Here is a 24,284-nt window from a genome sequence, read left to right as displayed (position 1 = left end):
TGCTCCGTATTGTCTTAGTATGTTAAGAAGCTAATTTTCCATATTATTGTAAGATCCTAAAGTCGAAGTGGTGTTCTCTGGCGATTCATGGTGAGCCCTTCATAACACTTGGAGCTGACCTCTCTTTCAGGGTGGCACCAGGGCCACCGCCCTCCCCGCTTGCCCCTTTTCTTTGCGTGTGTGGGCAGTCACAAGACACCCTTGACTAGTTTGGTGTGGCAGGGAGAAGGGATGGTTTCCCGGGTCCACAGCTTCCTCGGCATCCCCGCATCCCACCTGTCTCCTCCCAGAAGGCCTCCCATGTCCTACTCTTTATTTAATCTTCCCTGACACTTGGCAATTCACAAATCTGTTCAGTGTCCCCTTCCGTTTTGTCATCTGAACCTATAAATAGTTTCCAGACGAAGCCCCCGTCTGCGTCATGACAGTTCGTCCTGTGTTCCTTTTCAGATTCTTGAAGCCTGTTGTTTGCGTTTGCTCGATAAGAAGGAGCAGCTTCCAAACACAGGAGCCTTTTATTCAAACAAGAATGGTATAGTAAGGGACAGTGTGACTGCCCCTGTGGGGCTCTGTATGCTAGTTCACAAATGCAAACCTGGAGAGCATGAAACAAGAACCCCCCAAAAGACCCTAGAGCTGAGAAGGTGACAAGAAATGAGGCTCCGGCCAGTGCTCTACATGCTTAGCCCAGACTGAGCCTGTGACACCTGTGGTATGATGACATACATCCTCTTCTAGAGAACAAGATGTGAGCAGTGCCCAAGTCAGAGAGAGGGGTTAGCATTCTGCTCCGGAAGGCCTCCCGGGTGCTGTCTTCCAGTATCAAGGGAGGAGACAGGCCTGAAAGAGAGGCTCTGTGCTGACACCAGGCAGTGGGCAAAGGCTGATCTCCTGTGGGATCTCTCGTGTAGCCTCCTATCCCCTATGCCTTCTGCCCATGCCTCTGCTCCTGAAAAAGTGCCTACTGAACTTGCTGGTGGCACCTACCAGGACCTGACCGCACCTCTGGGCCACCTACTGAACCTTCCTGGTTTCCTGCCTTTAGCAATGGCCAAGGCATTTGGAAAGGACCCACGTTTCAACCTCTGCCTGGGCCTCTTTGTACCTGTCCCATTTGCTTCCAGTTGTGGTATCCCCTAGGGCAAGGCTCATTCTGTCCCCCACAGTGCTCCAAATCCTGCTGGGTCCCTGGTTGGTGGAGAATTTGGACCTGAGGAAAGTTATTATATCCAAGCCCAGGATCTGCAGAGATGGGCTGTGCCATGAGGGTTGGGCTGGCCGGCGGGAGCACAGCGTCAGTGCTCCAGGATCAGTCGGGCACTGGACCCTGGTACATATTAAAACACTCTCCCAACTGTCTGAGCCTCACTCTGTGCTGCCTCCACACCCAGGTGCTGTTACCATTGAAATGGCTGCTCTCCTTCACCCAGCCTCGGGAGCATGCCACTCTGACCTTTGCACATTGACCCTCAGGGCCTAGATCAGCCACTGTGGTTCTCACCTCCCCTCCGTGAGTCTCAGAAAGGCTTGGCTTCAGTCTGTGACTAGAGATGGCTTGACTGTGCCGGTGTTACACAGCCTTGACCTGCAGTGGGAACTTGATTTCCCAGCCTCACTCCAAGCTTTCCCCAGAGGAGACAGGAGCTTTTCTGGGTTGGGGTGGAGGTGGGAGGCTGGTTTGTCCTCTCATCCCGACTGCTTCTGTTCTGTGATAGCCCTGTGGCTGGCTGCTCTGGTCACAAGGGACTCTTTTCAGCAGGTTCAGGCCTCTTTTCCTGGCTCCCTAGCAAGATAACTGCACTACAGCAAGGTCTCAGTGCAAGAGAGACCTTAAACTGTGGGGACCCAGGACTCCCCTCCTCCACCTCCACTTCTCCACCCCCACCCCATAAACCCCTGCCCTCTCTGGGAACAGGGGAAGCAGCCTTCCTGGGTTTTACAAAATTGAACTGAGAGAAACAGGCAGTCGTTCCTCTATGGCCAGCCACAGACTGGCCAAGTGGTAGTTCCTGTGGCGGTTACAGTTACTGCCCAGCAGCCTACACACACACACACACACCACATACACACACGTGCTCACACGCGCACAATTGTGGTCCTCCAAATGGGGATGGAGCCCACTCCTTGCAATGTTCTGAAGGAGACACTGTGGCTGGGAATGGGATGGTCCCTGGAAGGCACACGGAGTAGGGGGGAAGTTTCCCTTCACTGGGTGGGGGGGAAATCCCTGCAGGCTTTATTCTCTCCCTAGTCCCCAGCCTCTTGTCACCTTCACTTTCTGTCCTTGGAGTCTGCTTTCCCTGCCAAGGACTTGGTCAGTGACAGTGTCCCTTTGAAGTAGGGGTGTCAAAATCTACCAGGATTAGATGACCCAACCCTTTCTGGATGACAGGAGGATTCAGAGATTAGATCCATAGTTCTTCTCCAAGCCTTCTAAGAGGTTAATCTCTCCTGGGGGAGGGGTGTCCAGCTTTCCTGAACCCCCTTTCACAACAGTTTCCTCCTGGGGCAGATCTGATCCATTACTTGTTCACCCCTTAAGTGTGCACGGAGAGGCCTGGCTGCACGCAGGATTGAGCAAACTAACATCTCTCCACCCGCCCAACCCCGATTTCAATCTTCCATTGAGAAGAAGCAGATGGCTACATCAATGTCTACTTCTAGGAAAAGCTCCTGACGGATCCCCAAGCCGTGAAAAGTCCCTGTGGCCCTTCTGTGGGGTTCATGTCAGTTTTCCTACCCACCCACCCTTTGTCTCTACAGGCCAGGCTAGGGGCTGACAGTGACCGAGCCCTTCATGTGGGCGTCACAACTAAACATTTTATTAAGAACTACTGTTGACAGCCTGTTTGGAAGTGAGCTCTCCAAGCCAGGACTACACAGAAACCCCATCTCATGAGAGAGAAAAAAAGAAGTGAAATATCTCTGGTTAGTGGAGCTGTCTAAATGTGGAAGGCTGAGTTTCTGTTTCCTAAGTAAATGTGTACCCCACGTATACAGTAATCTTTGGCAAGGTGTATCCCCTTTTGATGTTTTTGTATATTCTCATCAAAGCCTGCAGTGAGGGTCCCAGCTGCTCACCCTTCACTTAGTAGTGACCCTTGTCACTCAGTAGTGGCCCTTGTCACTTAGTGGTGGCCCTTGTCACTTAGTAGTGCCCCTTGTCACTTAGTGGTGGCCCTTGTCAGAGCTGCCCCAGGCTCCCTTAAAGAACACAGCACAAAGGACAAGTTTTCATTTGTTGAGTACACTTGCCTCAGCCCCTGCGGATTTGCAGTGATTAAAACCAGGCATGGTTTGGGCTGGCATCCAGACCATCTATGAAAAGGGGTCTCTGAGGAGAACAGTAAGACAGCGGGAAAGACGGTGGTTTAAGTGAGAATCAAGTCCCACAGCATATTAACTGCCCTGGTTACCTTTCTCCTAACCGTGACAGAATTCCTGGCAAAGAAGCAGCTGAAGGAAGGTTGGGTATATTTTGGCTCAGGGTCTGAGTGTAAGGGTACAGTCAGCCATGTTGGGAAGGGGCAGTGGGAACAGGAGGCGGCTGTACTGGGGAAGCAGTGAGAGACCCATGCCGGTGCTCGGCTCATGTTCTCCTTTTTGTTAAGTTGAGGACCCCAGCCTACAGGATGGTTTTACTCACAATTGGCGAGGGTCTTCCAAGCTCGGTTAAACCTCTTGGGAAACCCCCACACAAAAAATGCCCAGAGGAATGTCTCCTAGGTGACTCTAAATCCTGCCAAGTTGACAGCAAAGTGAACTTCTAAATAAACCATTTCAGAGGGCAGAAGACTGTTAGTGAGAGCCGCTTAGACACACTGGGGTGGATATGCAATACCAGCTGGGTGTCTCTAATCTAATAGATACATTTAGACAGCATTCTGTCTTTGTTCGTTCTTAAAGCTTTAGAAAGATAAATTGGATTTGGAGTGAATGTCTACAAAGTATAGATCTGACAAAAGGTGTGTATCTAGGCTTTATTTCTCAAAACTCATCGTCAAAAATGAATAATCAAAGCTGGGCAGTGGTGGTGCACACTTTTAATCCCAGTAATCAGGAGGCAGAAGCAGGTGGATCTCTGTGAATTCAAGGCCAGCCTGAGCTACAGAGCGAGTACCAGAACAGGCTCCAAAGCTACAGAGAAACCCTGTCTTGAAAAACAAAAACAAAACAAAACAAAATGAATGACCACTATGACTGGAGAGATGACTCAGCTGTTAAGAACACTGGCTGCTCTTCTGGGAGTCTGAATCCCAGCATCCACACTGCAGTTTACAACCATCTGTAACTCCAGTCCCAGGAGGTCTGATGTCCTCATCTGGCTCCCATAGGTACTACATGTACATGGTGCACAGACACACTTGTGGGCGAAACACCCACACCCATAGAAATAAGATTTTTTTTTTAATTTTTTGAGGCAGGGTTTCTCTGTCTAACCGCACTGGCTGTCCTGGAACTCACTTTGTAGATCAGGCTGGTCTTGAACTCACATAGATCCACCTGCCTCTGCTTCCTGAATGCTGGAATCAAAAGTGTGGGCCACCATGCCTGGCTCAAGAGGAGAAAGTTTTAAATGGATAACCCACACACAGTCAGTAAACACAGACAAATGCTCAGCCTCACCAATATTTAGGAAAATGCAAATGAAAACTACAGGATGCACTTTAGGCCCACTGGGATGGCTGCAGTCAAAACGTCAGGCGGCAAGTGTTAACAAGGATGAGGAGAACCTGGAACTGCCAAACCTGACTGAAGGGAATGTAAAAGTGATGTCACTGTGGAAAATAGTTTGGTAGTTTCTTTTTGGGGGTTTTTTAATTGATTTTATTGAGCTATACATTTTTTTCTACTCCCCTTCCTTTCTCTCCGCTCCCTTCAACCCTCTTCCATGGTCCCCATGCTCCCAATTTACTCAGGAGATCTGTCTTTTTCTACTACCCATGTAGATTAGATCCACGTATATCTCTCTGAGGTCCTCTTTGTTGTCCAGGTTCTCTGGGATTGTGATTTGTAGGCTGGTTTTCTTTGCTTTATGTTTAAAAACCACTTATGAGTGAGTACATGTGATAATTGTCTTTCTGGTTCTGGGTTACCTCACTCAATAGGATGTTTTCTAGATCCATTCATTTGCCTGCAAAATTCAAAATGTCATTTTTTTCTACTGTGTAGTACTCCATTGTGTAAATGTACCACATTTTCCTTATCCATTCTTTGGTCAAGGGGCATTTAGGTTGTTTCCAGGTTCTGGCTATGACAAACAAAGCTGCTATGAACATAGATGAGCACATTTCCTTGTAGCATGGTTGAGCATCCTTTGGATATATATCCAAAAGTGGTATTACTGGGTCTTAAGGAAGGTTGTTTCCTAATTTTCTGAGAAATCACCACACTGATATCCAAAGCTGGCTATACCAGCTTGCATTCCCACCAGCAATGCAGGAGTGTTCCCTTTACCCCAACCTCCCCAGCATAAGTTGTCATCATTGTTTTTGATCTTGACCATTCTTTGGGTGTAAGATGGAATCTCAGAGTTGTTTTAGTTTGCATTTCTCTGATGGCTAAGAATGTTGAGCCTTTCCTTAAGTGTCTTTCAGTCATTTTAGATTCCTCTGTTGAGAGTTCTCTGTCTAGGTCTGTACTCCATTTTTTTATTGGATTATTTGTTCTTTTGATGACCAATTTCTTGAGTTCTTTGTATATTTTGGAGATCAGACCTCTGTCTGATGTGGGGTTAGTGAAGATCTTTTCCCATTCTGTCGGCTGTCGTTTTGTCTTGTTGACCATGTCCTTTGCTTTACAGAAGCTTTTCAGTTTCAGGAGGTCCCATTTATTAATTGTTTCTCTCAGTGTCTGTGCTGCTGGAGTTATATTTAGGAAGTGGTCTCCTGTGCCCATGCGTTCAAGTGTACTTCCCACTTTCTCTTCTATGAGGTTCAGTATGGCTGGCTTTATGTTGACGTCTTTGATCCATTTGGACTTGAGTTTTGTGCATGGTGATAGATGTGGATCTATTTTCATTTTCTACATGTTGTTATTCAGTTATGCCAGCAAGTTTGGTAGTTTCTTGATCAGATAAAATTACATCTGACTGAGAAATTCTGCCTCTCATATGCAATCAGGAGTACACGAATATGTCCATGCAAGCTGTACACAAAGGTATTCACAGTAGTACTCTTTATGCCAGGTGCTGGGAGTACTATGCCAAGCACCATGTTAGATGCTGGAGGTACTGTGCCAAACAGCATGCCAAATACTGGAGGTATTGTGGAAAAGAAGAGAGCCATAATAGTCTGCCTTTTGAGGGATATATATATATATATTTATGTTAATATATATATTTATATATATATATAAATATATATATATATATATATTTACAGAGTGACAAAGTGAAATTTCTTTTTTAAAAAGATACCTAATAGCTTTCAGGTTTCTTATGGCTGATCCATCCTAACACTAGTATTGTAAAAGTGCAGAGCCATCTTGGTACATCTCTACCTGTTCCCAGTCCAACCCTGATGGATGGTGCTAAGGTAGAAGGCTTCCTTCTCTCTGAGAGTCAGATTCTGATTGCCGTGCCCTGTGGCCACCTCAGTACAGACTGAGTCCACTAGAGCCTCACCATGTGAAGTCAGATCTCTGAACTATTCTGTACTAAGGCTCTTACTGAGGGACCCTGGAGAGGGTAAACACTGTGAGAGTCCACCATGACTGGTTGGCCTGGTGTCTTTGTTCAGGAGGGACAGACTGACAGGCTCTGTGCTACAAGATGTTGCCAAGTGCAGAAGTGGGTGCTGGATGTCCCCAAGGCCATGTAAAGGCCATGTGAGGTGGTAAGGTGAAGTGGCCTCTTGGCAGTAGTGGAGTCTGGGGACTTGCCAGTTTGGGGCAGCTTCTGAGGAAATACTAGAAAGTAATATTTAAGGGACACCTTTGCCACAGCCTTACTTATAGAAGTCATCCTTAGGGCTGGAGAGGTGGCTCAGTGGTTAAGAGCAGTGACTGCTCTTCCAGAGGTCCTGAGTTCAGTTCTCAGCACCCACATGGCAGCTCATAACCATCTGTAACTCCAGTTTCAGGGGCTCTACTGCCCTCTTCTAGCCTCCACAGGCAGCAGGCATGCCTGTGGTACACAGACATTCTTGCAGGCAAAGCATCCATACACATAAAAAATAAAATACGGTATTTTTTACTAAAAGGAAGTCTTCCTTGCTTATTATAAAAATCCCACCAAAACAGTGCAGGAAGGAGAGGTGAGTCCACTCTGTAGAGAATCTTCCTCCTCTTTTTAAAGTAACAGCTTTATTTCAATCTTATTTAGATGTGTTTATTTGCTGTGCTTGGTATCATATATTGGCCCATTTAAAGACTATAAATCGGTGGCGTTAGTGTATTCAGAGTCGGGCAACCGTCACTACTGTTTAAGAATGTTTCACCACATCTAAAAGAAACCTCATGTTGCCTAACAGTGCAAACGTACACTGTGCTGCTGAACTCTGCTGAATAGGCTGTCTATAGTTGAGCACAGAACCCCTCATCCAAACCTCCCCCACTTTCTACCGCCTCACTACTCTACCCCCACCCTGGCTTACACACACCATCCTGAGCAACTACCCATCTTCTCTCTAGATAGAGTATGTTCTCGCTTTCCACACCAGAAGGCCCATTCTACCCTGTGCTTTGTGGGCCCTGGCTGTGCGCCTGGTCTAGTGGTATGCTGGGCATATGGGCAAGAAAGCAAGACCTTCCTGGTCTCTGCCGGTCCCCAGCCTGTGGAACCAGCTGAGCTTCTCCTGGCTGTGTGTGGTCCTCAGAGGGAGGGGTGAGAATGAGAAAACAAGGGCTAGGGACAGAGGGTAGATTGAGGGCTGAGAGCTCCGGAGGCTGGAAGGGCAGAGAGAGACAGGCGAGAGGAATGAGGAGTGTAGGAAGGAAATGAAGGCGAGGGTACAGCCTTCTTGAAGCTGCACGTGCACCCGCGTGTGGCCATCGAATCCTCCCACCGCCAGCGGCCTCTCTGATCATCTTACCGGCTGAAGCTACCATTTGGGGCCGTTACTGTTGTCTTGAGATGCCATGTGCTATCAGGGGCAGCTCCTGAGAATTGTTTTAGTTCATGCTTAAGAGGTGGCACCTTCCCTCCTTTCTGCGGCAACAAAGGACACAAACTGGGTGACTTTCAGTAACTTACTCTCTAGCCATTCTGGGGGCAGAGACCTTGAATGAAGGTGTGGGTGAACTTGACATTTTCCGAAGCCTCAGATCCAAGTGTGTTCCTGGTCACCCAGCTCCAGACTCTGCTTCTGTCTTCCATAGTCATTCCTTCTCTGTGTTCTCTGTGCCTTGGTGTCCTGTGTCTTCAAAAGGCATATATATATATATATATATATATATATATATATATATATATATCAAACATGAGAAAAATTTCCAAACAAGGTCACATGTCGTGTTCATCAGGACTTTAATACATCTTTTTTTTTTTTTGTAAAGGGGGGCACAGTTCAGTCCTCAACAAATGGGTACACTGTAATGCTGTTTCACAGTTGTAGAAACTGAGGCACAGAGAGCCTGTTCAACATCCTGATAGAGATCTGATGCCCAGATGCCCACGCATGCCCCCAACTGGTGCAGTTTAAATAAAGGTCTTGGGACAGAAGGTGGTTCATTCCATACCAACTTTTATACTCCGCAGATCCAGAAAGCTATGAGGCTCCGTCAAGACCAGCTCCCCTGGGGTTCAGGGCCCAGAGTAACTCCTCAGGTTCAGGGTGCCCAGACCAGCTCTCTCAGGTTCAGGGTACCCAGACAGGCTCCCCTGGGGTTCAGGGCACAGACCAGCTCCCTCAGTTTTGGGATGCCCAGACAGTCTCCCTCAGGTAGGGAGAAGAGCTGTGAGCATATGCTGGAAGATCTAAGACCATAGACAAGATAGCCTCAAGATTCCCAGATGGAGCCACAGGGGACAGTTCTAAAGGGCAGAAACACGAAGGACAGTTTTGTTTTGTTTAACTCTTTATACATTTTTATATCTAACCAAATAGGAAGTCTGTTTGTCATAAAAAAGATAAATGTGATTTTTAAAAATCACATGAGCTACTGAGAACAGTACTAGGAAAGTGGAGGCAATTGGAATATGATTTTGTGGATATGTCACTCTCTTCCCTGTGGAAAACTGGTCCAGGCTTTGCAAACCACATAGCAGGATGCTATCACCTAAATGATAGTGTCTTTAGGGTTTGAAGGGCTGTTCTCTTGGAAGATGGGGACACGGAGGCATTGAGAAGCAAAGGGATGCCTGCAGAGCCTGGTTGTCAGTTCCAGGATCAAAGCTAGGCCTGGAAGCCCAGATGGACCATCTCTTTTTCCCATGTCATGCAGAAAACACGCCAGAACTCAGTTCACATGTTGTTCAGCACCAGAGGCCTAGGGAAGCCCAATGTAGATTCCTGAGATTTGGGAGCAAAACTTGACAGGGGCCTGAAATTTGGGCATCATGAAAGCCAGTACCTACTGAGATTGTCATTAGCAGCTGGCTACACATGACGTTCTACTTTTATAATCTAGACTCCTGTTCACCAGAAATGATGACTGTGTTTTAGTTGATATCAGCCACGGTAATTGGTAGTCCTTGACCTCTCTCAACACAGGGACACCTTGAGCTCTGCTTCCACTGCAGTTGGCAGCTGATACATATGGGGATCCTTCAGGAGGCACCAGAACCCATAGAGGACATGCAAACATGTACCACCTTCCAGATCTAGGAGAGCAGCCAGTCCCTCCCCTTGTCATTAGAGGATGCTTACAATGGCCTTTCTTGTCTCTCCCCAGTATTGTACCTGGAAGGCTCAGTTCTTGTGTTTGAGGACATCTTCAGACTCATTGCTTTCTACTGTGTCAGTAGGTGAGTAACCTGGCCCCAAAGGCGACTGTGAGGAAGGCTTCCCTTCCTGTCCTAACAGAAGCCCATTTGCTGCAATACAACCCATCTGGTTACAACAGACATCTATGCAACCTTGGGTGTGTTTGTGGCATGGGAGGGGACAAAGTAAAGAGGGAGGGGATGCGTGAGAGGGGACAGTCCCTTGTCTTTGCTCTGGTAACCACAAGAAGAGAGATCGACTCTGATGTCTTCTTGGAGGACTTTTCTGCTAGCCACCTGCCCATCTGGCTCTCGTTAGCCTTTCAATTTCTAGTATTACCAGCACCAGGGACAGTTTGGGACCCTTGAGACCAACTGGTGACGCACAGTACAGAAGGAACTTCCTATAGCGACAACAAGAAGGGCTGATGCCCCTTGGTGGGTGGGAGCCTGGGCAGACCACCGTGAGTTCCGCTCCACTCACTCAGAACTGGTTTCCGATCAGCAAGAATTTAAAAATACACTTGGTGCCATAACCCATCTGCTGAAGCTACAGGGCCTGCATAAGGGCTGACTCGATGTTTGGTAAGGTGTATTGGGGTCTTTGACTCCAGGCTACTTCTGCCGAAACATATGCTCCACCCCTCCTACCCTCCGGGCCAGCAGAGCAACACTGTTCATTAGAGCTGATGCTGACCTCTCCCGCTGCCTAGCGAGGGCTCCTCCAGCACTCAGTGGGGGATTTTTATACCCTCTATTTTCTTTCTTTGCTTTGTTTTGTTTTGTTTCTAATTAAGCTTTTTCTGTATTGCCCTGGTTGTCCTGAAACTTACTCTGTAGGCAGGCTGACCTCGAACTCATAGAGATCTGCCTGCATCAGCCTCCCAAGTTCTGGGATTAAAGGCATGTGCTACAACTGCCCAGTCCTGCCCACCACTTTTAAAGATTTTTTTTTAATATGTCTTAATGTTTGCTTGCAAGGCAGGAAGACAGCATCAGATTCCCTGGGACTGAAGTTACAGACAGTTGTGTGTCACCATGTGAGTGCTGAGAACCAAACCCATGTTCCCTACAAGGGCAGTAAGTGCTTGTAACCACTGAGCTATCTCTCCAGGCCCCTCCACAATGTCTTTTAAAACCTTGCCAACAACCCCACAAGGGCTGTTCCTGTTGCACAGATGAGGAAATTAAGATGGGTAAATGGCAGAGAAAGCTCTACCACCACCAATGCACCCTAAAGTAATTCTGTGCAACTGGCTTGACTCACTAGACTCACAAGAAATAATTACAGAGGTTCCATCCCAGACCTTTATGCTTTACAACACACCCAACTGTGGGAAGATGGGCCTTTTAGAGTTAGTTAAAGGAGCTCTGTACAGTATTTGGCATGTACCAGGTTCAATGAGTGAATGATAAGAAGGATGGTTGGATAGAAGGATGGATGGATGGATGAATGGATGGATGGATGGATGGATGGATGGATGGATGGATGGATGGATGGATGGATGGATGGAATGGGGGGGTGGGGGGGTGGGGGGTGGATGTATGGATGTATGGATGGATGGATGGATGGATGGGTGAGTGTATGGGTGGATGGATGGATGGAATGGGTGGGTGGGTGGGTGGGTGGGTGGGTGGATGGAATGGGTGGGTGGGTGGGTGGGTGGGTGGATGGATGGATGAATGGATGAGAATACAGATATTAAGCTGAATATATAACACCTCAAAGCCCCAACTTCCTCTTTCATAAAAGGGAGTGCTTTGATGCGGGAGGAAGGCTGAGTTGATGTCTGTGAAAGAGAGCTGGCACACTGCCTGGGACCCATGGACTCTCATTCCATCTCTGCCATTTGAACTATAGGAGAGTTTTCTGGGCTTCAGCTTGGTGTCCAGGGAGGTCAGGAGCCACAGTCACCAAACTTACCCCTGTCTCTTCCCAACCTCTCCTCTCTGACTGCTTCTTCTCCACAAAGCAGGTACCTGTAGTTCTGTCTTCACTCCAGAGATGGGCCTGACCATGTTCTGGGGGAGGTGTGTCAGGTAACAAGGCCTGAATGCTGAGTACCTCAGGAACCAGAGTCCCAAGCCTTACAGCTGTGTGACTCCATGTCCATCACCTGACCTCTCTGGGCACCCTTGTCTCTCTGTCAGGGGACATTAACAGTTAGGTATGATAGTCTGCAACTTTGAGATTCTAAGATCCCACTGGCAGACTCCTTCAGAACCAAACACCGGAGGCAACTGAAAATGCATTGGAGATGCTCTGTATAGCTTTGCCCCCTCCAGGGGATGTACTGGTGAATATTTGTCCAGTCTAGATTTTCATTAGAGCTGTGTCCCAGTCACCACACTAAACCCAAATCCAGCCCTCAGCAAGCCCACTGGTTCCTTCCTCTTCAATGTGCTTCCCGTTGAGCACCTGAGGTCCCTGTGAGCTGGTGGCTGCTCATACAGACATTCCCAGGATAGCCCACACTAGCCCTGGAGCTCAGTACACGGTGTACACTTCAGCAGAGCAGAAATCTCAACCTTCTCACCCCTAGTGCCTGACAGATTAGGAGCTCCCTCTCAGACATTTGTTTATAAGGGTCACAGGTGACAAGGCCTTCTGAAACAACCCCCCTCTCTGGAGAGCCCAGTTCTTGCAAGAAGCTCTTCAGTTTTGACAGTGCCCAGCAGCTCAGTGATGAGTGTGCAAAACTGGAAATGTGAGGGCTGCTTGAGCGTCTGTATGATCAATGCTACCTACTCATCTCTTCTTAACACTATCATGGCCACACATTATAAGGTTAGGCAGTCAGTAGTTCTGTCCCCAGAGCTACACTGAAGATGTCTATTTGGGCCTTAGCAGAGTAGCAAGTACAGGATAGTACTCATAAAACCATGCTGTGTGTTCTTAGTGATGTTAGGGATGAGGAAACTGAGGCTGGGGTGTGACTGACCTCAAGTGGCATGGCCAAGTTTCGAAGTCAGATTTGAGCCCTGGCCTTGTACCAGACTTGTAGAAGAAAGGACACATCTGTTGCTTCTCTTCAGTCTACCCCTCTGTATATGGAGCTGGGGGCCCTCCTCGTGAAGAAGATGTGGGAGGCCTGCCAAGGAGGGCATGGAGACAATTCCAGGCAGAGGAAACAGGATAGGCAAAGCATAGAGCTAGGCGGTGGTGGCACACACTTTTAATCCCAGCACTCAGGAAGCAGAGGCAGGCGGATCTCTGAGTTTAAAGTCAGCTTGATCTAAAGAGTGAGTTCTAGGACAGCCAGAGTTACGTGGAGAAACCCTGTCTCTAAAAACAAAAAACAAAAAACAAACAAAAAAGAAAAAAGCCTCGGGAGTAGCTCCATGGAGAGGACAGGACAGAGTCATGCCTGGAGTCCCAAGGGCTCCCTTTTGCAGCTGCTATGAGCCACTTCATCTCCCATGGTTAGACAGCCCCAGACAGAGCAATATGGCTGCAGCAGGAAGTGGGGTTGAGAGAAGAGAAGAGCCAAGAACAACCAGGGACCACTGAAGTCTTCTGGAGTCATGAAGAGATGTCACCCAAAAGGGAGGGGGCAGCCAGTGAAGAAAAGAGGCAAGGCTGTGGAGATGGGAGACACTGGGGCTTCCTTCCTAGTGGTAGATGCTTAGTCCCATTGCTTCTGGAGCATATCCATGGCGCCAGATGCTCAGCTAAAACCCTTCCCAGGACCCTCAACACAACCCCAGTACGGGGTCAGTTGGTAAGTGCCATTACCCAAGATGAGGAAGGAAGGAGCTCTGTGGGCCCATCCTCCCTCAGATATGCCCCACATGGTGGCTAAGCCACCACCCTCCTCAGGGAGTGGCTCATTGGTCACTCCCACCTTTGAAGATAACTATCATCACCGTGCATGCCAAGCTCCATTCCCCATCAGTGGCTCAGAAGTGGTGGTGGTCCAGGTCTTACGACTGGCACTGGAAGTGGGGGACCCCCTGGGAGTCACTGAGCCTTGAAGTCTACAGAATCTGATTTCAGTCCCAGGTAACTAAAGTTGGGGCCAAACTAAATGATTAGGTGCCTAGTATCTAGGGAATGAGAGGACCGGATGATGGCATTAGGATCCATTTTGTGACTTTATATGTAAGAAAGAAAACTGGGCTATATTTTCCCCAAAAGTGTCCTATGTAGTTGAAGTAAATATTGTGTTGCTGAACTTGTGTGTGCATGTATATGTGCGTGTGTGTGTGTGTGTGTGTGTGTGTGTGTGTGTGTGTGTGTTGCTTTGTGTTTCTTACATAGGTAAAAGGCTTTATCTAGAACAGGGGCTTTCAGAGAAGAGATAGGTACCCAGGGGTGTACTAGCTGGCCCTCAAAAGTGAGAGGGGATTGTTAAAACATCCGCCCTGAAAATCCCACTTTCAAAATCTTTATTTCTCTGGTGCCTTTTACGGGGCTTTATAGTTCGTAAGGAAATAGATATGAACGTGTACATACAGAGCATCTGTAAGTTTGGTTAATTCACTGTTTGATAGCTTTTGCTTTGCAGGGAGGTCTACGACTCCCACCCACATGATCCCCACCCAAGCCTGTGCTCATTAAAATTTACTTGTGAGCTATTTAGAAATGCAGGTTTCATTAGTAGGGCACTTATCTAATATCTTGAGGCCTTGAGTCAATCTCCTATACACTCCATGTGTATGCCTGCTGATGTCGGCTCTCCTAAGCCCAGTGACGTTAACCTTCGGTTTGGACAGAGGAGCCTGCACTTTTGGCCTCTTCCCAGGGGTTCTGATCAGGGAAGTCTGCAGAGTACAGCAGACACTAAAACCATGGTAGAGTCCCTCTGAAGTATCCAGTGTGTCTTTGGTTGGCTGTTGGTAGGTTTATGGATAGATGCCCACTGACCTAGCACCTCATCTGAGGCTATCCTGTCATTACCCCAAAGCCCAGGGACTTCACAGTTTGGGTGTGACTAAACCTGTTTTGGGGCTGCCTGCCTTCCCCACCTTCACATGATGCTAAGACTTCTTTAGTTGGCAAACCACAAACTGGACAATTTGCATGTTATTGTCACTAATAGAGGCCACCACTAAGTCCACGAAAGTGGGCTGCTTGGTTGTACTCAGGACAGGAAGGCATAAAGTGCCACAATCTGGGGACCATTTCTGTGAAGGTGTGAATGGGTATAAGCTTGGGAAAAGAGTAGCAGATGCTGATCTTGAAGCATTATATCCTGTGGTCTATCAGGCTCACTAGGAATCTACCCAAAAGGAATACTAGTCAAGGGCAGAATCACCAGGACCTAAAATTCTTCTTAGCAGTATTGTTTGAGTTCGTGGCAGTAATGAAAACAGGTTTTTGGTTGGTTGGTTGGTTGGTTGGTTGGTTGGTTGGTTGGTTGGTTGGGGTTTTTTATTGTTGTTGTTGTTTTGTTTTTGTTTTTGTTTTACTAAAAGGCAGTCCAATCTAGAAATGGAAGAATCTGACCTTAGACCCAATCAGCATTCAAGTTCATACACTGGCATTTGCTTTTGAAAATAGTTGTGTGTGTGTATACGCACACATGCACGCATACAGAGAAGATGAGGGAAGTAAGTCACACACTAGAATCTTGACAGTGGGACCCTGAAGAAGGACAGGGTCATCTTATTTTAAACACTTGGGTAATGTTTAATTCTTATAGCAAATATATCTTTGCTTCTAATTTATGAAACAAAAACAGACCGTAGGGCTGAACTGCATGTAACTCAATGGTAGATTATGTGCCTACCACACGCAAGACCCTATGTTCCATTCCCACCCCTTACCTTAATCCCTACCCCTTACCTCACAGTCTAACATCTTTATTATATCTATCTATCTATCTATCTATCTATCTATCTATCTATCATATATCTATCTATCTACCTATCTATCTATCTATCAATCTATCTATCATATATCTATCTATCTATCTATCATCTATCATCTGTCTACCTATCTGGGTGCACATGCCATGGTACAAGTATGGAGGTCAGAGGACAGTTTTGGAATTTGATTCTCTTCTTCCACCATGTGGATCCCCAGGGATCTAATTTATCATCCTTGGCTGCAAGCACCTTTACCCACTGAGCTGTCTTACCAGCCATCCAAAGTCTAGAATTTAAAAAAAAAAAATGAACACTAGTGTCAGTGTCCCAGGCAAGTTATGAGGTCTGGGTAGGAAACCAGAAGCTAAATAAATAAATAAATAGCAAATAAACAACAAGTGATTTGTGGTGCTAGATAAAGGTATGCTTTTTCGCTGAGTGGTCTGGTCTTGGGCAATTATCTCAGCCTCTCTGACCCCCCTGCCCCCGTTACTGATTGTAAAGCTACCCATGTGGTTGCTGTGCTCTAACAGTGCAATAGTGATGTTGTATGATGTTGTATGATGTTGCTCGGCTAGCTGCCCCATCCTGTGTGATGCCCTAGATGGAAGGAGTGACCCTCCAGGGGGAGGAGTAGGGAACTGGGTGGTGAAACCATTGACCACCAAGTCTGGAAGGCAGAGGAGGCCTATGGTGTGACTTTGAAGGGTGCGTGTAATCTAAGCAGATACAAGTAGAGGGGACCGGCGTCTAGGAATAGGGTGCTTTCACTATGAGGAAGTGAATATATTGAGGCACAGGCAAGGGGTGGGAACGTTTAAAGAGCTTGCTGGAGAGGTGGAGCAGCCCAGGCTGTCTCCTGTGTGCTGGGGTTTGAGGCTAGGTCCACATAAGCATCCTAAGAAAGACAATGAAGTGACTGTGTTAGATTACTCAACATGAGAATGGAGAGACCTCTGCTGGCCACTGTGATAGACATTTTTCTGGGGACAGGAACCATCTAAAACTACACCAACAAACTAGAGAGTCAGCCAGGTAAACTGAGGTAATGGCAGATGAATTTTGTCAACCGTTGAAACAGGAGGTTCGGGTAAGGGTAGTGAGGAGGGGAGTAGGACCCTGAGGACCTATCCAGAATGTTCCGAGTCAGACTTGTGAAGAGGGATGGACAGTTGACATCACAAGCCACTAGCAGAATCACCTAGCAGAGAGCCTCAGGCAGGTGTAGGGTGGTCTGAGCCCCTGCCATGAGGATCCCCCGTCAGCTCCATCACAACCATTGATGCTGTTCTTTCTTCAGCTCAGTGTCCCACTGTAAACAGATCTGTTAGTCACCATGGTATTTATGGTGCACTACAGGGTTTCCAAGACCTGAGACATTGTCCTACCCCTGCCAGGAATTGGAAGTCCCCAACTGAGGGTTCCAAGGAAAGGAGAGACAGAAGGGAGGCAGTGATGGACCTGGGTCGAGGGAGATAGCTCTCCAGGCCAACAGGGGAGGCACCCAGTGAATGACAAGTGGATGGATGAGATTTCTTTGCTTGGGATTGGGTTGGAAAGGAGGTGGGCAGGGCATGTAGCGGGCAGTGGTGGAGCAGGTTGTTAATCTTGATATGAGTCTGTTTTTGAACTCTGCCATTCTGTGCCCTTGGTCCTCTGGTCAATTTCTGCCGTCATGGAGGGAAAACAGGCCAACATGGAGAGAGGAGGAGAGAGAGAAAAGGCTGGAAGATGCTAGGCAGGCCCTGCATGCCTGGATAAAGCATGGAATCAGGACTAGCCATCCTGGCTGCAGAGGCAGTCTCTGGGCTGGAGTCTGGAGGACCAGGATCTAGCACCATCTACCCACAGCCCATTGCGGCACCTGAGAAAAACCCTTTCTCCCTTTGGGCCTCAGTTTCCCTCTGTCTGAATGGCTGCTGAAGATACCTGTATGGACTCTCAACAATGTCCTTGCAGATGGCAGATGGTGCTGGCTATATGCTCATCAGGGCACCCCTTCTGTGCTTGCCTGCCTACCTCCATGTGGAAGGCCAGGGTCAGAGGTCACTAAATACACATAAAGGAAGAGTGAACCTGGCAGGGAAGAAGAAGCAAGGGGATTCTCCATGCTCCCAGGGCCCTTTCCAGGTCTCTGAAACTGACCCGAGATCTGGATCTTGCTGGCAGCTCCCTCAACTGCAGCCCCATCCCTTAACCCTAGGGAAATGTCCAGGTTACATGAAAGCCCTAGCAGTCACAGGATGTGAGACGGGGATCTCTCTGGACGTCTGGGTGCTGGAGAATGAGAACTCTGACCCCTCTAGTACCTGACCTACACAGCCTTCCTGTCTTCACAGAGACTTACTACCTTTCACGTTGCGGCTGCCCCAAGCCATCCTTGAAGCCAGCAGCTTCCTGGACCTTGAGACCATCTCCAACCTGGGCCTGGGTGAGTGTTCCCTGTAGAACCAGAGTGGGTGGGTACTGAGGTGAGGGGGTACTAGGATTTCCCCTCTTGCATTAATCAGAGTTCTCTAGATGAACAGAACTGTCTTAGTCAGTGTCCTATGTCTGTGGAGTCATCATGACCATGGCAACTCTTATAGAGGAAAACATTTAACTTTTAATTGGGGCCAGCTTACAATTCAGAGGTTTAGTTCATTATTATCATGGCAGGGAGTGTGGCCTCATGCAGGCATGACTTGAGCTTCTGAAACCTCAAAGGCCACACCCCCGGTGGCACACTTCCTCCAATAAGACCACACCTACTCCAGCAAGGCCACACCTCCTTAATTCCTGTCAAGTAGTGCCACTCCCTAATGACCAAGTGTTCAAATCTCTGAACCTATGGGGGGGGGGCATTCCTATTCTAACCACTACAAGAACTAACAGAGTGAATATTCTATAGCTTCCATTGAAACAGTAACAACAGTCTCACACACGAGAGGCTGATAGTTGCTTGGTTTTGGAGGCCCAATGCCTTGGCAGTCTGTGTGGTCTACAGTGGCTGCTTCACACTGAAGAAGTCAAGAACCCAATAGTTGCTCAACACACAAGGCTGCATGCGGCAGCAGTCTCGGCTGTCACCGAGGACCTAGAGGGTTCCTGGAGCGTCACTGGTCCCCTCAACACTGGCAGCCTAGAGACCCTGCTTCTGATAACTGCCCAGGAACCAGCAATTGCAACAGGGGAAAACAACTCGGCAGCTAGGGGGAAGGCCAGGCAAGCAAAGATGAATAATCCTCCGTCTGCCATGCCCTGCTTTATCTGGGTGCTACCAGAAGGTGCCGCCCACATTTGGGATGGATCGTCCCACACCAATTAAGGCATCCTTTGGTGAGGCTTCCTCCTCAGGTGACTCTGATTTGTGGCAAGTTGACATTAAAACCAGCCATCATACCAATGGTCTCTGCAGAAATGTCCTTGGGTGACACCAGGCTAGAAGCTGAACTTTAGTTTGGGAGCCCACAACTCATGCTCCACAACTCATGCTGAGCCACTGAATAGGAAGATCCTCAGGGCCCCTGCATTGCCAGGGACCATAACCAGGCTGATCACATCAGAGGTGGCCCTGAGAAAGGCAAGGCCAACACCAAGGCAGTTCTGCAGGCTGGCCAACATCAGCCCTGCTTCTCCTGTCACAGCCCGTATCAATCATTAATTAAGAACATGCTCCAGACTTGCTTGCCTACAGCCTGATCTTATGGAGGCATTTTCTTAATCGAGGCTCTCTCTTCTCTCTGATGAGTCTAGCTTGTGTCAAGTTGATAATAAAACTAGCCAAGTCAGATGTGATGGGGATCTAGAGTGTACACCTCATGTCCTTGACCTTCTCCCTGCCCAACCAACTAACCCTAAGGTGGAGTTATGAGCATCTCCAACTTCCATTCTTTTGCATAAAAGAATGTATTAGTGGCCCAGACTTCCTGGACTCTTCCTGGGTGTCTAGCCATACTGAGATCTCTGCAGGCATAGGTTTGGTTTAATCGGTGCTGACGTAGGGCTGGGCCTCATCAATGCTGGCTCTGAAGAAGCCAAGATCTCCAGGCTGGTAGCTGCTGGAACACTAAACCTACATATGTTGGGGACAGAAATTCTTCTACTTCCATGTGGTATAGAGGTAGCGTGTTTAAGGCAGATGTTTCAACAGCCTCTGTGGCCAGTAGTGGGGCAGAGGCCCAGGACTTCAGCGCCCAGAGCCAGGGCATGTCTGTAGACAAAACATCTTTATTAAGACTCAGCTGCTCACAGGACACTGTCTGCAACTGACTCCCAGAACCAGAAACACCAGCATGATAGTTCCAGTGTTGACTGAACAGAGGAAAATTAGCCCAGACTGAAGAGTCAAGTCACAGAGGAAGCAGACCAGAGAAGACAGCCCCCACCTCAGCTCCAAGGCCAGGCTCTAGCCTTCTCCCCAAGGAGTCTGGGGACAGCAGTGTGAAAGAAGAGCTCAAACCCTTTCCACACTGCCCCTTAATGGAATCTGCTGTACTGGTCCACCGAGTAACTGGGGTGAGCACTGAACTTCACATATACTCATCGGTCCTGTTCTGTGACTCAGGTACGAATCCCTGGGGCTGATATCCAAGACTCCCTGTAGGTTTCTCCTGCTGGAACAGCCTGGGAGCACTTGCTGGATGGAAACAAGCCACTCAATTTAGGAGAACCAAATTCCTGACTGGAACAGAGTGGCCTCGGGCATGAAGTAAGCTAGAGATGGAAGTCATCATGCAGGGAACGGAGGGTGGTGCAGACTGGCCTGCCAGCAATGACTTCTTGGGGAATGGGGCATTAAAGGCCAAGTGTGCTACACCTAAGGAACCACCTGGAAGGCTCTGATCTGATGAGGTATCCCAGGTGCTGAAGACAGAGTCAGACTCAGCAGATTGGCGTTTCCCCAGAGCCAGGGAAAGGTTGGCTTTCCAGTCCATCTCCGGAACAGATGGAGACCTGAAACCGTCAGACGCCTGGCCCTGGCACGTGCAAGCTGCAGCCATGCCAGGCTTTGTGTGCTCCGATGATAATTGCAGAGAGCATCTGCCAAGGGCCCAGGCACCTAAGGCATTGTGCTGAGCCATTGCGTCACTCCTCTGCCGAGCATGTCCAACCTTCTGACATTGCAACAGGAGGCTGTCACCTGCAGACATCACACAAAACAACATGCAATCAAGTTACAAAAAGAAAAAAAAACTCATAATGTTTTAAGTAACTTTATAGTTTTGTGTTGGGCTGCATTCATACTTATCCTGGGACTCATGCAGACTGCTGGCCAAGGACTGGACACACTTGTTGAAGGAGAAACCTGCAACCTACTCAAACTTGTATGGAGAATTCCTGAGAAGTGGAGTCCAGGGCCATCGGGTTTTGTGAGCAACAGCCTCTGCTCTGTACCACAGCCTGTTGTACCCTGCAGCCTGCTCAGTCAGAGCCCTGTTCCTTAGCCCACCAGCCTTCCAGGCTCTGCCTCCAGCCCCATCCCCACTAGTTACTGTTCCTCAAGAGAATCTCCAGGGAGAATTGGGATAATCATTACCCAGCTGTGGGGGAGGGGCTTGAGGACAAGTGTTCTCTTGATCTAGTCAGAAGCATGATGGGAGGCAAATTCACCAGCTTAGGTGCATACATTCATTATTAGATTTTACACACACACTTAGCGTTAATCTAATTAATCTTATCAATAAAAACCGGGAATCGGATATTGGAGGTAAGAACCTGAAAGGTCAGGAAACAGGCAGCAGCCACAGCCACTTCCTACCTCCTACCATTCCTCCACCAGAATGGGGCTGAGAGGGGCTCTCAGCCCTATCTTACTACTTCCTGTCTCCTCTCTGTCTACAGTCCTCCAAATCTCTATGATCAGCTAGTGGCTAGCTCCACCCTCTGACTCTAAGTAAGCTTTATTTGTCAGCACACAATCAAAATACCACACAACACACATCACACACACACACACACACACACACACACACACACTCATACACACACACCAGTGTCTAAAGAGCTTCTTCATCGATAAGCAGAAATGAAGCACTGGCTCATGGTACCACATGAATTGAAACATGATGTTTAATGAAAGAAGCCAGACTCAGAAGTACCTGTGAAACTCCCTTGTAAATGTGCTCAGCCGAGGCAAATCCACAGATGTGGAAGGCAGGCTAGTGGTGACCAGGTTGTGTTGTTGTGGCAGTCAAATCTGCTGGGAAAGACCAAAGACTTAGACTCAATTCAAATTTAGATTAAATGAATTTATTCTTACTGCTAGCAGAAGGACGTAGAGCCAAACATCATGCCATGCCCAAGGGGGCTAAAGGAAGGGATTAAAGAGGTGCACAGCAAAGATGTTATCAAAGGTGTACAGTGACCTATGGGCTCCACGGCTAGACAAGAAAATTGCTTTACTCTTCTCAGTTGTTTCTCTTTCCCCTTGTATAGTAATAAAAAGACCACTTTATGCCAGTCCCATGGAGATAAGTGAGTTTACAAAAGCAGAAAGTGAGTGGTTAAATACCTCACAGTAGAAACACCATTATCCTATTCTTAGCTCACCTGCTGGCCACTAGGATCTCACATGCCTTCCAGGGCAAAGGTCAGCAGCCCGTAGGGATCTTTCGCCATCTCAAAGGAATTATGTGTAAATTATTACGCAGGTCTGAGCACTCTGGGGGAAGTGTCACTAATTGCCTGGGATAGAGCAGCCAGGGACATAGCACCATCAGGTTAGAGCTGGCTGTCACATTGCCAGACCCGGCAGAAGCAACTTAGAGGAAGAGAAGCATGTTTGGGCTCATAATTTGAGAGGATACTGTACATGGACTTTTCCTGCCAGCCAATTCCCAAATAACTACACAGAGACGTATTATTAATCATAAATGCTCAACTGATAGCTTAGATCTGTTACTAACTAGCTCTTACATTCTAAATTAACCCATTTCTATTATTTGACTTGCTACCATGTGGCTCATGACTTGTTATCTCATTTTGTACGTGTCCTGCTTCCTCTGTCTCTGGCTGGCAACTCCCAAGATTCCACCCTTCTTCCTCCCACTATCCTCCTAGGATTGGCTCTTCTGCCCAGCTCTAGGCCAGTCAGATCTTTATTAACCAGTGAGAATAATACATATCTACAGTGTACAGAGAATGTTCCACAGCAGGATTCAATCCATGGCAAGAGTTTATGTCAATGGGATGTGTGTCTGGGACATCTCACATCTCCACCAGGAAGCAAGAGGAGGCTAGAAATGGGACCAAGTTATAAAACTCCAGGCCCACCTGCCAGTGGCCCACTTCCTCCACCCAGGATCACTGCTGGGATCCAATGCTGAAACACCTGCCCCTCCAGGGAATATTTCACTTTTAATCCACTGGATGGGGAGTGACTGACAGTGGGCATGACTAAAACGCCCTAGCAGTTATTATGACAGTTATGTAACTATGGATATATTAAAGCCGTCAGGGAAGTTTTGAATAGGTGAATTATGGGGATGATATTCCTGTTGAGATGACAGAGGGATGTGGACCGTAAGGCTTCCTGTAAGAGGATGTGATAGGAGCTGGATTCGCACCAGGGGCTTTCTCTGTGTCTTCAGCTGTAGCCGTTGCCATCACATCCTCTCAGCCTGTGCTCTGCCCCCTGCTCTTCAGCTCCCTCCTCCCCCTGCTCTGGCCCCAGTGGAAAATAGCATGGTGCCCTTTAGCCAAGGGAAGGGGCTGGGTTTGATGTTGAGCCGGGGAGAGCAGCGAGCCCTCCCTCTGCATCGTACCCTCCGAGCACTTCTTTTTTAAGACATCTTTTTCTTGTTATGAAATCCCAGCATGTTGTGGGTTTCTTTTTAACTGACAAGACCAGAAAAAGACAAGGCTGAAAATCATACATGATCCCTCCCCTGCAGCAAAAATACAGTTCCTCTTCTTGCCTCTCGCCGGTGTTTTGTGTGAACATATGTGTGACTTTTAGTTGTTTTGCTCACACCCAGAGTCAAGAAATGTCTAGTCAACGGTAGACTCACTGGGTTTTCAGTGGACCCAATGGTCTCACAATCATTCTTAGTTTTTGAAACATGTTTCCTTTCTCCGTGTCACTGAGTATATTTTATTGTACTTGGTTTGGTTTGGTTTTAATGTCCAAATAGACTACGGTATTTGGACAGGAATGATGTCACCAAAGCAGAGCTAATCTCCTGCAGGCTCAGCACCATGGGATGGCTCTTGAGTGTTTGTTTATGAGCTGACACAAGAAAAGCCAAGTTTAGACTTGGAAACACCACCATTCAACAGTGCGGGCTCTGTAGAATGTCATCCTGGGTGCAGTAGGGGCCACAAAACTAAAGTGAGACTGAGCTGCTTGCAACTAATTCTAAATGCAAGAGGGAAGATGATTCTGTGTGGATGGCTCTCCAACATGCCTGAGGCATGTAGCTACTAGTGGTTTAAAGACAGGAAAGTCACACACTGTGTGGCTCTTCCAAGTGTGTGTGTGCCTTGTTTTTTTCCTTTATAGCATAGAGTGAGACTATTTCCTAGTTAATAAAGATTTGTTAAAAGTTTGCGATCGGGGGACTGGGGAGACAGCTCCATCGATAAGCTCAGTCACTAAAGCACTTGCCGTGTAAGCATGAGGACCTGA

At 47.8% G+C, this 24,284-nt stretch overlaps 1 protein-coding gene and 1 long non-coding RNA gene across 6 annotated transcripts in view; one reads left to right on the top strand and one right to left on the bottom strand.

Annotated features, from left to right (window-relative positions):
- Rin3 (Ras and Rab interactor 3) overlaps positions 1-24,284 on the top strand; it is a 109,023-nt gene that overhangs the window by 57,246 nt on the left and 27,493 nt on the right. For all 5 annotated transcript variants that reach the window (XM_085697849.2, XM_048449486.3, XM_048449483.3 and 2 more), the window contains exons 4-5: positions 9,835-9,907; positions 18,016-18,107. In XM_085697849.2, the coding sequence (XP_085553975.2) occupies positions 9,835-9,907; positions 18,016-18,107 (165 nt within the window). The remainder of the gene's footprint in view (positions 1-9,834; positions 9,908-18,015; positions 18,108-24,284) is intronic.
- On the bottom strand, positions 19,868-23,409 carry LOC125410102 (uncharacterized). The gene is made up of 2 exons (XR_015004516.2): positions 21,757-23,409; positions 19,868-20,798 (listed from the first exon to the last, which is right to left on the bottom strand). It is a non-coding gene; the product is annotated as an uncharacterized LOC125410102 (long non-coding RNA).

The sequence above is a fragment of the Myodes glareolus genome, chromosome 11, assembly GCF_982192425.1.
Source record: "Myodes glareolus chromosome 11, mMyoGla1.1, whole genome shotgun sequence".
NCBI lineage: Eukaryota > Metazoa > Chordata > Mammalia > Rodentia > Cricetidae > Myodes > Myodes glareolus.
This window is presented reverse-complemented; position numbering and strand designations above follow the sequence as displayed.